Source organism: Oncorhynchus nerka, linkage group LG20 (assembly GCF_034236695.1).
Source record: "Oncorhynchus nerka isolate Pitt River linkage group LG20, Oner_Uvic_2.0, whole genome shotgun sequence".
In the NCBI taxonomy this organism is placed as follows: Eukaryota; Metazoa; Chordata; class Actinopteri; order Salmoniformes; family Salmonidae; genus Oncorhynchus; species Oncorhynchus nerka.
This window is the reverse complement of record NC_088415.1, coordinates 52,498,376-52,513,205: the sequence shown is the minus strand read 5'-3', so window position 1 is coordinate 52,513,205 and position 14,830 is coordinate 52,498,376. Positions and strand designations below refer to the sequence as shown.

Below are 14,830 nucleotides of genomic sequence, written 5' to 3'. Positions count from 1 at the left end.
AGAACGATTATTCTCTAGCCTGACAACCAACCCTATCTCTTACTCACTCAGCAACTAAAAACACACACCCACCACATACACCAGGAATGAGGGGGACAGTCACATCACCAGTCTGGAATGACCATGGTGACACGGCCAACCAGGAACGACATCATCAACTGGGGACAGAGAGGGTGACATCACTTTCACGGACAAAAACAGTGACAATCAGCAATAACCACCGCCAGAATCAAATGTTTTGATTATTATATTAGATAATTTTTTTATTTAAAGATCAGACAGACTAGACACTCAACACACTGACATCATAATGAGGTCCTGAGGTAAAACACGAGACACAAGTCAAATATACTGTATCTACATATACAAAAGTACATGACGAGAACACAACTGAGAAGGATGACTGATTAAACAGGAATAACAATATGCTACATGAGTTGTGCTTTAACGCAAGAATTTGAGGACAGATTTCAGAACGATGCTTAACAATGCTAGGGGTTTTGCTTCTCTATAACACTATGTAAAATATCTTGGCATTTGTGAAACTGGTACAATATACTTTCTTCATATTTTTCACATCTGCTTTCACATTATCAGTAAGGGATACTGATAATCACTAAAAAAAGACCTCAAATCTATAGTTGTTCATTTTTAAATCAGATTTTTTTCCCAGTCACTTTAAGTACTTGCAGTTTTCTATCTAGACGTACAGTAACCTTACACTTAATAAGAGTCTCGGATCTCTAATCATTGCTCTTCTATGTGATGTCGCAAAGGCTGATGGTTCTGTGTGATGTCATAGAGGGCTAAGAATTCCATGTGATGTCAGAGGTCTGAGTTTCCCAGATGAAGTCATAGCAGCCCGATGAAGCCATGTCACAGTGATGAAGGTTACCTGTGATCTCTACATGTAACTACCGTGATGGTGGGCGGGCTCAGGTCCTGCGGGGCTCCAGCCTATAGGAGAGCGTTGTCAGGGTCCGCTGGTTGTCAATCACACACAGCTTTCTGACATAACCCCTCACCTCCGCATGGTTCTTATTGGGCTGACACACCTCAGGGTCTGAGAGGCAGAGAGAGAGTTGTATTATTAATGCCTATTGTTAATGGGTCCAGTTGAAAGGATCACTTGTTAGTGATAGATCAGAGACTTACTAAACGGCTGACTCCTGCAGTGTCTCACTGCCCGGATGGTGTTTGCTATCATCCGCTGGAAATCACAACAACAAGCAGTGTTACATGTAGTGGCGTAACCCCCCCCCCCCCCCCCGCGCGCAAGATCCGAGCAAGGCCCCCACCTCCCAACCCATTTAAATTGTTTAAGATTACAGCTAATTCCTTGCAATTCTACACATTTTACCATGGGGCAGAGAGGGAAATGTGCAGTTTTTATAACTACCTCATATTATTCTAGACAATTTTTCCATGGTTTATAACGAGTTCGTATGCTTGTTTTTTGGTTTGGGCCCCCACAGAACCAGGGGGGGGGGGGGGGGTAAACCAGTGGTCACATGTCATATATAAGTTGTATTAATGTTCTATGAAGGTTGTTGATACTGAAAACCTAATTCTATGACTACAGCATTCAAGTGGAATGAAGAGTTTATAAGCATCTTATGAATGCCTGTGTATACTCACTATCTTCTCAAAGTTGACCATGTTGTCTATGAATGTCTTGTTGCCCTCGTGACTGAAAGTCATGTCTGGGAAGAGAACAGAAAAAGCACAGTTTGAAACAGAGGAGTTGACTTTCTCACCTCGATGTCCGTTGCTTGCCTACTGATCGTAACCGGGGCTAACCTTTGAGGAGGAGGGGCATGAAGGGGATGATTGGCGGCTCGATTTTGGTGACGGTCAGCCGGTAGGCCCGGTGGTTCCTGGACGGGTCCTGTTAACACACACACACACACACACACACACCACGGTTCAAAAGGTCAATAACTTTATTGTCCACATAGGGGTCAAATGGAAATTGGTCTTTGAAGAGCAACTCACCATCATGCTTTCAAATTCAGCGTAGAACTTCTTGAACTTGCTGGGGAGTTTCTGCCAACAGAAAGAGAAAGGTTTAATGGCTTTAGTTTTTAGTGGACGAATAGAGAAGCTGTAATTTGTCAGTAGTTTATAGTAGTAGTCATGGTTCACCTCCCAGGTCTGGGTGAGTCGGCTGACTGCAGGGTTGCTCATACCCATGATGATGGCAAAGAACGAGTTCAGATTCTTAAACTCCCGGCAGCTGAAGAAAGCAACATCAACAATTTCAGTGAGAGACTGAAGCAGCGTTTCCGTCCACTTCAACTCCCTACGAAGCGCGCGCATCTACAGAACGAGTGAGTGTTTGATTGTTTCGCGTGCGCAACACTCACTGAGCAGCGATCTTGATGAACTTCTTGAGCAGCTGAACCCGTTTGCTGAGCTGACCACACAGACACACCTCTGTCACAACCCACAGCTGCACCTGGTTGAACCTGACCACGACCACACAATCCCATCAGGGTCAAATAACGCACTGTAACATGTACCAACAACCTGCCTAGGGGGGAAAAAAGTCATAGAAGTTACTTCGAAATCATGTTCGATTCAAAATCTGACCTGCGTAAGAAGAGGTCCAGGTTGGCGGTGGTTCTCCTGAAGCTCTGACGGCCAAACGTATGGTACAACAGCTCATGCTGCAGCAGGGAGGAGATGGGACACATGTTATGGAGTTCAGGTGTACAGAAAGAAATAGAGCAGGTTGGTTCTCTCGTCTCAGAAAGGGTGTGTGTGTGTGTGTGTTTGTGTGTCTACCTCGTGCACGCAGCTGAAGAGTTCCCAGTCATACAGGGTCATCTGGTAGGCCAGGTCTTTAGAACTCATCAGTTCAAAACTGGACATGGACCCCGCTGAGGGCCCCTCCTGGTCTGGGAGAGGGGTCTAACACACACACACACACACACACACATTAGGTTATTGTCTACACGACACTATGATGTTTAGCAGGGTTCCTCAACTGCTGGCCCGCAGGCCCGAATTTGGCACGCCGGTGACTTTATTTGGCCCCTCGAGTTTTCTGAGCAAATTATTTTAATTCTTTTATTTATTGTTCATTTTGTAAATCTGTTCCAAAGTATTCCCACGCATTATAGAGAAGTACTGTATATGTGATCGTATACAAATGTAAGCAAGGATTGAAATGATTCTGTTTTAGTAAAATATTATATCTGTTTGGGCTTCTTGCGGTCAATTTGCAGTCTACAAATTCTTTGTAATTATGTTCTGGCCAAGTGACCATCCGCTCAAGAATAAAATTATTATTATAAAAAAAAAAAATTAGCGGCCCAGGGCTGAATCTAGTTGATGCTCCCTGATGTACAGTATGGTTGTGGCTCAAAGACAACATTTTGCCATATTTCTAGTCCCCATTCTCTCTCACCAGAGCATTCAGCTGGTCCCTGGGACAGGCGAACATACGCCCGTTGATGCTCAGAGTGGAGAATACGGACACATCATTGGGCTTCAGCATCTGCTTCTCTGTACAGGAGAACACACACACGTTGGAATATAAAATGACAGTAATAAATTATACGTATACTGAACAAAAATATTAAACGCAACATGTAAAGTGTTGGCCCCATATTTCGTAAGCTGAAATAAATGATCCCAGAAATGTTCCATAGATACAAAAACACATTTCTCTCAAATGCTGTGCAGTAATTGGTTTACATCCCAGTTAGTGAGCATTTCTACTTTGCCAGGATAATCAATCCACCTGACAGATGAGGCATATCAAGAATCTGATCAAACCGCATGATCATTACACAGGTGCACCTTGAGCTGTGGACAGCAACAGGCCACTCTAAAATGTGCAGTTTTGTCACACAACACAATGCCACAGATGTCTCAAGTTTTCAGGGAGCTTGCAATTGGCACGCGGACTGTACGAATGTCCACCAGAGCTGTTGCCAGAGAATTTAATGTTAATTTCTCTACCATGAACTGCCTCCAACATCGTTTCAGAGAATTTGGCAGTATGTCCAACCTGCCTCACAACCGCAGACCATGTGTAACCACACCAGCCCAGGACCTCCACATCCGGCTTCTTCACTTGTGGAATGGTCTGAGTATTTCTGTCTGTAATAAAGCCCTTTTGTGGGTGTTTTTTCTTCTTCTGATTGGCCCACTGGCTCCCCAGTGGGTGGGCCTACCCTCCCAGGCCCACCCATGGCTGCGCCCCTGCCCAGTCATATGAAATCCATAGATTTGGGCCCAATTTATTTATTTCAATTGACTGATTTCCTTATATGAACTGTAACTCAGTAAAATCGCTGAAATTGTTGCATGTTGCATTTATATTTTTTGTTCACTATGAATGAAGTGAGATGTGATTGGCTCCTCACCGCCTGCGGAGCTGAGGTGGACCAATAGTAGGTCATCGTTTGTGGCCAGTTTGTCAGCCACAGCACTGGTCACCTCTCTCCCTGTGGCTGCCACGGCAACCCGGATAGTGGTATAGGTATGGTCACTGCAGTACACCTTCAACAGGACTACACACACACACACACGTTTTTAACATGTTTTTAATCATGTGCAGAAAGACGCATTCTTTTACACAAACACACACTCACTTTCGTCACAGTTCCTGATGGGTTGTTTCTTCGCTAGTCTCTCGTCTCCGTTGCTGAACTCTCTAAGAAGGATCTTCTGCTGAAACAGGCCACAGAGATAAAAATGACACATCACACACTTTTACAGACACACACACACACACACACACACAGACACCACCAGCAAACATAGTCTGTGTGTACCTTTTTCAATTTGGCCTCTTCTGAACTGAAGAACAGAAACAAGAGAACAGATGTATGTATTAATGCATTGTCTTGATACGGATGGGTTTGCCGACGTCGCAAAAACAAAGCGCACGCTTCAATGGGGCTTCAACCTGTGTGTTGTCGTGATTCTGGGTGGCCAGATACTGTAGCTGGCAACAACGACAAGACGCTGCCACGTGGGGAATCGTAAGTGACTCATTTCAGCTCGTTCCAGCTTGTTCTTGATACCATGTCTTGTTTTGACTGATTTCATGTCAATGCTAATATGGCTAAAACTCGCTAGCTAGCTAACCAACAACTGTAACGATGCATTTGAGACAACACGTGCACATTGTGCAAATGTATTTCATTTTTCAATAAACATTTGGAGACTAAATATCGTTGACATCCTGTCAACAATCTAAGCCAACCCCGTCTATTTTGCCCCATAGCTACGCACGCTTCGGTTTTGTTGCTAAACAACCAAGGTTAGAGGTCAGGGTTTACATACTGTAGTTTGACGACCTTCTCCAAGTCGGGTACAAAGTCTTTCAGAGCTCTGAGGATCCGTGAGTCACTGGACACACTCCCATACAGCTCCTACAGAGAGAAACACACAGACTCAGACAACTCCTCAGGTGTGTGTGTGTGTGTATGTGTGTGTGTGTGTGTGTGTGTACCTCCAGGAATGTGAGTGCTGCTTGCTCCTCCTGTAGATGGTGTGTGTGTACTGCCGCCCAGCGCAGGGCCAGATTGAGGACTCGTCTTTTAGAGGTCACAGCGTACTCCAACCTCTCCTGCTCCGAACCCGGGGGAGCCACCGCATGGTAGGTACACACAGGGTTAAAGATATAGCACAACTACAGTGAGTGTACCCACACATTAGAAACACCTTCCTAATAATGAGTTGCACCCCTCTCCCTTTGCCCTCAGAACAGCCTCAATTCCTCGGGGGCATGGAGTCTACAAGGGTGCTGGAAAGCGTTCCACAGGGATGCTAGCCGTGTTGACTCCAATGCTTGCCACAGCTGTGTGAAGTTGGCTGGATGGCCTTTGGATGGTGGACCATTCTTGATACAGACAGGAAACTGTTGAGTGTGAAAAACACAACAGCGTTGCAGTTCTTGACACAAACCGGTGCACCTGGAACCTACTACCATATTTAACTAGGCAAGTTAGTTAAGAACAAATTCTTATTTACAATAACTAACTACACCAGCCAAACACGGACAATGCTGGGCCAATTGTGCGCCGCCCAATGGCACTCCCAATCACAGCCGGTTGTAATACAGCCTGGATTCGAACCAGGGTGTCTGTAGTGACGCCTCAAGCACTGGGATGCAGCGCCTTAGACCGCTGCGTCACTCGGGAGCCCCGAGACAAAAGGGCAATGTATAACATTACTGTAACCTATATGTAGCCTACTGAATATGCCAAGAAGAGAAACGGGAGGGGAAAGAGAAACAAGGAGAGGGAGAAAACGAGAGGAGAGAAGAATGGAGTGAAAGAGAAGAGAGTTGGAAAGAGAAACAAGGAGAGGGAGAAAACGAGAGGAGAGAAGAATGGAGTGAAAGAGAAGAGAGTTGGAAAGAGAAACAAGGAGAGGGAGAAAACGAGAGGAGAGAAGAATGGAGAGAAAGAGAAGAGAGTTGGAAAGAGAAACAAGGAGAGGGAGAAAACGAGAGGAGAGAAGAATGGAGTGAAAGAGAAGAGAGTTGGAAAGAGAAACAAGGAGAGGGAGAAAACGAGAGGAGAGAAGAATGGAGTGAAAGAGAAGAGAGTTGGAAAGAGAAACAAGGAGATGGAGAAAACGAGAGGAGAGAAGAATGGAGTGAAAGAGAAGAGAGTTGGAAAGAGAAACAAGGAGAGGGAGAAAACGAGAGGAGAGAAGAATGGAGTGAAAGAGAAGAGAGTTGGAAAGAGAAACAAGGAGAGGGAGAAAGCGAGAGGAGAGAAGAATGGAGTGAAAGAGAAGAGAGTTGGAAAGAGAAACAAGGAGAGGGAGAAAACGAGAGGAGAGAAGAATGGAGTGAAAGAGAAGAGAGTTGGAAAGAGAAACAAGGAGAGGGAGAAAACGAGAGGAGAGAAGAATGGAGTGAAAGAGAAGAGAGTTGGAAAGAGAAACAAGGAGAGGGAGAAAACGAGAGGAGAGAAGAATGGAGTGAAAGAGAAGAGAGTTGGAAAGAGAAACAAGGAGAGGGAGAAAGCGAGAGGAGAGAAGAATGGAGTGAAAGAGAAGAGAGTTGGAAAGAGAAACAAGGAGAGGGAGAAAACGAGAGGAGAGAAGAATGGAGTGAAAGAGAAGAGAGTTGGAAAGAGAAACAAGGAGAGAGAAAACGAGAGGAGAGAAGAATGGAGTGAAAGAGAAGAGAGTTGGAAAGAGAAACAAGGAGAGAGAGAAAACGAGAGGAGAGAAGAATGGAGTGAAAGAGAAGAGAGTTGGAAAGAGAAACAAGGAGAGGGAGAAAGCGAGAGGAGAGAAGAATGGAGTGAAAGAGAAGAGAGTTGGAAAGAGAAACAAGGAGAGGGAGAAAACGAGAGGAGAGAAGAATGGAGTGAAAGAGAAGAGAGTTGGAAAGAGAAACAAGGAGAGGGAGAAAACGAGAGGAGAGAAGAATGGAGTGAAAGAGAAGAGAGTTGGAAAGAGAAACAAGGAGAGGGAGAAAGCGAGAGGAGAGAAGAATGGAGTGAAAGAGAAGAGAGTTGGAAAGAGAAACAAGGAGAGGGAGAAAACGAGAGGAGAGAAGAATGGAGTGAAAGAGAAGAGAGTTGGAAAGAGAAACAAGGAGAGGGAGAAAGCGAGAGGAGAGAAGAATGGAGTGAAAGAGAAGAGAGTTGGAAAGAGAAACAAGGAGAGGGATAAAGCGAGAGGAGAGAAGAATGGAGTGAAAGAGAAGAGAGTTGGAAAGAGAAACAAGGAGAGAGAGAAAACGAGAGGAGAGAAGAATGGAGTGAAAGAGAAGAGAGTTGGAAAGAGAAACAAGGAGAGGGAGAAAACGAGAGGAGAGAAGAATGGAGTGAAAGAGAAGAGAGTTGGAAAGAGAAACAAGGAGAGGGAGAAAACGAGAGGAGAGAAGAATGGAGTGAAAGAGAAGAGAGTTGGAAAGAGAAACAAGGAGAGGGAGAAAACGAGAGGAGAGAAGAATGGAGTGAAAGAGAAGAGAGTTGGAAAGAGAAACAAGGAGAGGGAGAAAGCGAGAGGAGAGAATAATGGAGTGAAAGAGAAGAGAGTTGGAAGGAGAAAAGGATATTGTGCCATGAGCAGCTGGCAGAACTGGCTGTTAGGCATGAAGACACAGTGCATGAGGACAAAGTCATCTACCGCAGGATCTGAGAGGAGGGGAGGGGGGAGAGAAAAAGAGAGAAAGAGAAAAGAGGAAGAAAGGGAATAATATTAGAAAACAGATATTCATTCATATCCACCAACCCATCATCCAGTCCTGTACCGGCCCCTCAACCCTGGCAACTCACAGTGTATCTCTACCTGGTTGTGTGGAAGCTAGGTGTGTGTGTGTACCTGGGTCAGCGTGGTGTGTGTCCATCCTCATGGTCTCCAGGAAGTGGTCTAGGATCTTCTCAGGGGTTCCAGACATCACAGTGTACTTGATGTTTCCCAGAGTAGAGGCTCTGGGACTCTTCTCCAGGACCAGCACAGCCTGCTCATGCTCCTTCAGGCGCACTGTATTCGCCTCCACGTCCTAAAGTCAATGACAGTACGGTCCAGTATTGCACACTGTAGCAAACAGTACAGTCACAGAACAACTAGACCGGACGTTTCACCGGACCTATAAATCTGGAGCATCCAGTTGGCATTTCCACTCACCACCAAATATGGTGATGACTCATTTTCTCATCAATGAAACATTTGATCTCAATTCAGTTTTCTGTTCCCAAAACTGCAAACAGAGTGGACTAAGTTTTGTAGTTTTGTACCCTTTGCCAAAGTCTCAAAACATTTAGTTGTTTAGGAGTGCAAGGGCGCATTTAGTTATTCCTAATGGAAATATGCAAAACACATAGAACACGCCATGAGGGTCTGACTAGCTCGTGCTTGGCTATGCCCAACGCCTTTCTTGTTCTGCCCACTATGATGAATTTGCTCCCACTGGAAATGACAGGCTGTGGTCTGTCTTGGGTTAGTTTATAAAACAAATATTTGGTACAGTATTAAACTCTACCCTGAGTATCCTGTTGAAGTCTTCCTTGTCCACTCGGAGGAAGTGACAGTTGTCTTCTCTGAGGACGATGGAGGCAGCTCGAGCGGAGTCTGTCACCAGTGCCAGCTTCCCAAAGTCATCTCCCTCGTGCAGGGTACACACCACACCCTGGTGAGAAACACACACGGTTAAAAAACAGACGATTCAGACAGCTAGAGAAGTGCTCGCATGAATGAATATTCTGACCAATCCAACTGTGTGTGTGTGTGTGTGTGTGTAATCCGAGACCCTTAAACTTGTCATTCACTGTGACGAATTATGATGAGCAAAGTCAGTTTCCAAAACTGTGACACAGGTCTCCCCAGGGGTATAGAAGCCAGCTGTTGTATGTAGCAGCATTATTGTTGGTCAGAACCAGTTTTCTAAGTATCATCTGGTGTAGGCCCATAAATCATGTGAAAATATTTCCAGACAAAAATACATGAACACACAAGTCCTACCTTGCCGTAGATGACCACATTGACAGAGCCCTTCTGGATGATGTACCAGGATGTGCCCTCCTCACCCTGGTTAAACACTGGAAGGAGAAGAGACAACTTAACGCGTGTCCCTAAAACACACACACACAGTATGGACGTGAGAGCAGGACTTACACACGGTCCCTGCAGTGGCGTGGGACTCAAATATCAGAACACTGGCCAGCTCCCTCTTCACCTGCAAAAAAAAATAAAGACAGTTCATTTTAGCATTTGGGACTACTGCTATGAGCTCGTCAGAGCAAAGTGGCTTTGCCGAAATGAAAAGAGTCTAGACTCACAGTGTTGGAGAGGTGGGATAAGACTCACAGTGTTGGAGAGGTGGGATAAGACTCACAGTGTTGGAGAGGTGGGATAAGGCCTTGATGTGAAGCAGCTCATCATAGATGATCTCCAGATCATCACCTGTCCTCTGACCAGGACTAGAGAGACACAGAGAGAGAGAGGAGATTTACATTACATTTCAAATTAAATGTATTAGATCAAACGCATGTTTGAGTGTTTAGCGTGTGTGTGTGTGTGTGTCTGTGTGTGGTACTGACGGTTTGCGGAGGATCATGCGCAGTAGGGCGTCAGGTCCTATCTGGGCAAGGAAGAGGATGGTCTCAGGAAGCTCTTCCTCACTCTCTCTCTTCTCCTCCTCGCTAGGCAACGGGGTGTCCTCCTCCTCGTCGTCAAGGAAACGGTAGAACAGGTACTTGTCCTGGAAACCCAACTCTTGGTCCACTGGGGGGAGGCACACACACACAAACGGTAAGTAAATCACTGACCCAACATAGTGGGAAAGCTGGAAAAGGTCCAAGGGGAGGGAACAAAGTTTTTCATCCAATGGGTTTTGAGAAGGAGGTCGAGAAGAGAGGATGTGAGGAAGAAATGCAATTGAGATTCTCCCTATATGTCATGAACTGGTTAAATAACTTTGAAAGTGTTGTGTCCATTAGAGGGCAGTGTAGTCTCACCGTGGTTCAGTACTCCCTCCTCCAGCAGAGCCTGCCACATCCCTACAGCATGAGAGCGAGTGTGTACACAGGTACTCTGTTGCACCAGCCAGTCTACCAGCTCTGTACCTACACAACACTGCCTGCAAGACAAACACACACACACACAGCGTGACAATAAAGTAACACAAGCATGCATACTGTACTGTATGTATGTGCACAAGCACTTAAGGCCACTGCTAACCTAACGTAGCAGGTGTTTACTTTTTTGGGGTTGAAAATACGGTATCCCTGAAAACCAGAAACATCTGCTTTTTGCCATCACCGGAGGAGGGCGACTGCAGACTAGGTTCTAGCAGAACTCGGTTCTAGCAGAACCCCTAGCAGAACTCGGCAAGGCGTAAGCACACGACTGTGCTCGCATACTCCCTGTGTGTTAACAATAGCTAGCTAGCTGGGCCTTGCTACCAAACCTTTTACTTCGGTTTTGCCAATGGAAAGCTTATTATGCTTTTTGATTAAAAAGTTATACAGGTCTTTAGGTCAGTTGGTTGGCTTGCTTGCTTGCTTTCTCTGCACGAGTAAGCCTATGCTGCTAGTCTAGCTAGCCAGCCAAGCAGCTGGCGCTAACAAACACTTAATTGAAAAATCCCATCCATAGTTCCCACCCTTACAGTTGACCAATCCCCAACGAAGAGGCTTAGACTTCAGCTACCAAACTTCAACTTTCCTCGTGTATTTTTTATGTGCGAGCGAACAATTGGAGAGAAAAAAAACAGCTGAACACCAAAATGAACAACAAAGGCACAAAATGTTGTTATAATATATGCACGAAGCGCAGCGCCATGTTTCGACTAGAATCAGAATGGCGCTAGAAGGTATATTTTGTTGCGCTGACTGAATGTTTTTGTACATATAGCAATCACTAAACTTGATTTAGATGAAGATGTCTACTTCAACGGGTCGTCGGCGCAGGACATACTGCTCACCCTGGACGAGGTCCTAATCCTCGACACTCGGAAGAGAAAGAGACGGCGATATATAGAGACCGGTGTATGGACACCCTGATGGAACTGCGGCAACGAGTAAATAAACCGCCTCTACCTTCTGTTCTATTGGCGAATGTATAAAAATCACTGGAGAACAAACTGGACAATCTCTGTTCGAGACTATCAACGGGACATGAAGAACTGTAATACCATATGTTTCTCAGAAACTTGGCTTAACAAGGACATGCATAATATACAACTATCTCGTTTTTCGATGCATCGGCACGACAGAATGGAAGTGTCGGATAAGCGTAAGGAGGGTGGTGTGTGTCTCTTTATTAACAGCTGGTGTGCAATCTCTAATACTAAAGAAGTCCCGAGGTTCTGCTCGCCTGAGTTGTTTATGTATTTACCTCCATAAGCAAACAAGAAAATGCTCACCCAGAGACGGCGTTCCCAATGGCCGGTGATTTTAACGCATGGGAACTGAAATCCGATTTTCCCGAATTTCTACAAGCATGTCACCTGTGCAACAAGTGACGGGAAAAACTCTAGATCACTTTTACTCCACACACTGAGACGCCTTCAAAGCTCTCCTTTGCCCTCCATTTGGCAAATCTGACCATAACCTTATCCTCCGGATTACTGTTTACAAGCAAAAACTCAAACATGAAGTACCAGTGACGCACTCAATACGGGTGTGGTCCGATGAAGCGGAGGCTAAGCTACAGGACTGTTTCGCTAGCACAGACTGGAATATGGTCCAGGAGTTTACCACATCAGTCACCGGCTCCATTAATAAGTGCCAAGGAAGCATAATCCAACCAGAATCCATGGATTACAGGCAAAACATCCACACTGAACTAAAGGCTAGAGTTGACACTTTCAAGTAGCAGGACACAAACCCCGGACGCTTATAAAACAAATCCTGCTACGCCATCCGTTCCACAATACAGGACTAAGATCGAATCCTACTACACTGGCTTTGACTCTCGTTGGATGTATCCGGCCTTACAAACTATCACGGATTACAAAGGGAAACCCAACCATGAGCTGCCCAGTGACGCGAGCCTACCAGACAAGCTGAATGCCTTCTATGCTTGCTTAAGGCGCAAGCCACACTGAACCATGCGTGAGAGCACTAGCTGTTCCTGGTGACTGTGTGATCACACTCTCCGTTGCCGATGTGAGCAAGACCTCTAAACAGATTAACATTCATAAGGCTGCAGGGCCAGATGGATTACCAGGATGAGTACCAGCTGGCACTTAAGTGTCTTCTATTACATTTCAACCTCTTAATGACCCGGGAGGTAATACTTACCTAAAAAGTTTCAAGAAGACCACCATAGTCCCTGCGACCAAGATAGTCATTCAGACAGGTGATCTTGGCTATCACCCCATAGCACTTACATCTGTATCCATGAAATGCTTTGAAAGGCTGGTCATGGCCTACATCAACATCATCATCCCAGACCCACTCTAATTTCCATACTGCCCCAACAGATCCACTGACGACGCAATATCTATCGTCACATACTATCCAGTCAAATCAAGGGTCAATGTGGCAGAGGTGATGTTGCCTACCCTCACCACATGGGGTCGGTCCACCAGGAAGTATTGGATCCAGTTGCAGAAGGAGGTGTTCAGTCCCAGTGTCCTACGCTTGTTGACGAGCTTGGAGGGGACAATGGTGTTGAACATCGAGCTGCATTTAATGAACAGCACTCTCACATATGTATTCCTCATATGGGGATTAAAGACGGGGACAAGAAGAGGGTGAAAAGGACAGTATGCCTGCCAGGTATTATGTGCATACTCTGAGAACCTCACCCAGTAATAACGTCTGGCCCCGCGGCCTTGGGAAATCATCCAGTCCTCTGGGTCGGCCCTCACGCACGGCGCAGTGTTGTTATTGTCGAAGCGTGCATGAAATGCATTGAGTTAGTCTGGTAGAGAGGCATCGTTGGGCAGATCACGGCTGGGTCTTGTTATTGTCGAAGCGTGCATGAAATGCATTGAGTTAGTCTGGTAGAGAGGCATCGTTGGGCAGATCATGGCTGGGTCTTGTTATTGTCGAAGCGTGCATGAAATGCATTGAGTTAGTCTGGTAGAGAGGCATCGTTGGGCAGATCACGGCTGGGTCTTCCTTTGTCACCCGTAATGGACTGTAGCCCTACCACATGCCTGTGTAATATGATTGCCTTATTCCAATATTGTCCTTTTGCTCGTTTGATGACTCTGCGGAGGTCATAGCGAGACTGCTTTTACTTGTTCCTGTCCTCAGCCATAGCCTCAGGGTTGTCTGCCCTGTGTGCGGTAGCCCTGTTCTTTTAGCTTAGCGCCAACCTCAGTGTTAATCCAGGGATTTTTGATTGGGGAAGAAGCGAACCTTTACTGTGGGGACAACGTCGCCAATACGTTTCCTAATGAAGCTGGTGACGTAGGTGGTTATGCTCTCCCCCTTTCGATTTCCCTGACTCCACTGTCCTGTCCACTTGGCAGGGATGTAAAAAGTACTAAGTTGTCATACTTGAGTAAAAGTAAAGATACCTTAAATATTTTACTTGAGTAATTTTTTTAAAGTATGAAAAGTAAATGGAATTGCTAAAAATGTACTTAAGTATCAAAAGTAAAAGTATAAATCATTTCAAATTCCTTATATTAAGCAAACCAGATAGCACAATTTTCTTTTTTTAAGTAAACGGCTAGCCAGGGTCACACTCCAACACTCAGACATAATTTACAAATGAAGCATTTGTGTTTAGTGAGTCTGCCAGATCAGATGCAGTAGAGATGACCAGTGATGTTCTCTTGATAAGTGTGTGAATTGGACAATTCAATGGACCTGGGCCAATAACCGTTTGGCACTCTTCTATCAGAAAAACCTCAAAAAACTTCGGTATACTAAATGTATGTGTCGATAGGTGACAACTTGTCATCCCCATTTGTCAATTTACACAGTACCTGTGAGAAAATGATTTAGGTAAATGGCCAATCCTGAAAAGGAAACAACACTTTTTTGACTGGATCATTTCAACGAATCACCACCTCACGTTGATTTCTAAATAACGACAGGAGTTGACTTTCATTTGAATGATAACTTAACCCTCAAATCCATGAATTTGAGCCACAATGGTCTGAAAATGACAGCTACGTTCCAAGTCCCACTACGGACTGGCGCGGACGACAAAAACACTTGTACTAAACCAAAGATATTGGCCGGTTTTAAGCAATTGATTTTGTAAGATCGCGATGACTATAAACTCTAATACTAACATCACCAATATGGGGTAAAAATGATGTGTATTTCCTGTCATTCTTGTGTGGTAAAAACATTTGTAATGTAGTAACACGTTCTGTCCACCATGGGGGAATTAGCGTAATTACATAATTAAATATGTCAATATTTTAATATATAAT

General features: G+C 45.1%; 1 protein-coding gene across 1 annotated transcript in view; it reads right to left on the bottom strand.

Annotated features, from left to right (window-relative positions):
- Positions 1-243: 243 nt before the first annotated feature.
- The window catches only part of LOC115102745 (rap guanine nucleotide exchange factor 4-like), a 46,726-nt gene continuing 32,139 nt past the window's right edge, over positions 244-14,830 (bottom strand). The window contains exons 8-30 of the mRNA XM_029623005.2: positions 10,443-10,564; positions 10,026-10,209; positions 9,821-9,905; positions 9,601-9,661; positions 9,448-9,524; positions 8,969-9,115; positions 8,308-8,488; positions 8,042-8,120; positions 5,471-5,621; positions 5,302-5,390; positions 4,788-4,812; positions 4,605-4,683; positions 4,377-4,523; positions 3,413-3,510; positions 2,788-2,913; positions 2,593-2,669; positions 2,367-2,468; positions 2,146-2,236; positions 1,996-2,046; positions 1,801-1,888; positions 1,639-1,703; positions 1,156-1,210; positions 244-1,063 (exon numbers count right to left, since the gene is read on the bottom strand). Of these exons, the coding sequence (XP_029478865.1) occupies positions 936-1,063; positions 1,156-1,210; positions 1,639-1,703; positions 1,801-1,888; positions 1,996-2,046; positions 2,146-2,236; positions 2,367-2,468; positions 2,593-2,669; positions 2,788-2,913; positions 3,413-3,510; positions 4,377-4,523; positions 4,605-4,683; positions 4,788-4,812; positions 5,302-5,390; positions 5,471-5,621; positions 8,042-8,120; positions 8,308-8,488; positions 8,969-9,115; positions 9,448-9,524; positions 9,601-9,661; positions 9,821-9,905; positions 10,026-10,209; positions 10,443-10,564 (2,308 nt within the window). The 3' untranslated portion in view covers positions 244-935. The remainder of the gene's footprint in view (positions 1,064-1,155; positions 1,211-1,638; positions 1,704-1,800; positions 1,889-1,995; positions 2,047-2,145; positions 2,237-2,366; positions 2,469-2,592; positions 2,670-2,787; positions 2,914-3,412; positions 3,511-4,376; positions 4,524-4,604; positions 4,684-4,787; positions 4,813-5,301; positions 5,391-5,470; positions 5,622-8,041; positions 8,121-8,307; positions 8,489-8,968; positions 9,116-9,447; positions 9,525-9,600; positions 9,662-9,820; positions 9,906-10,025; positions 10,210-10,442; positions 10,565-14,830) is intronic.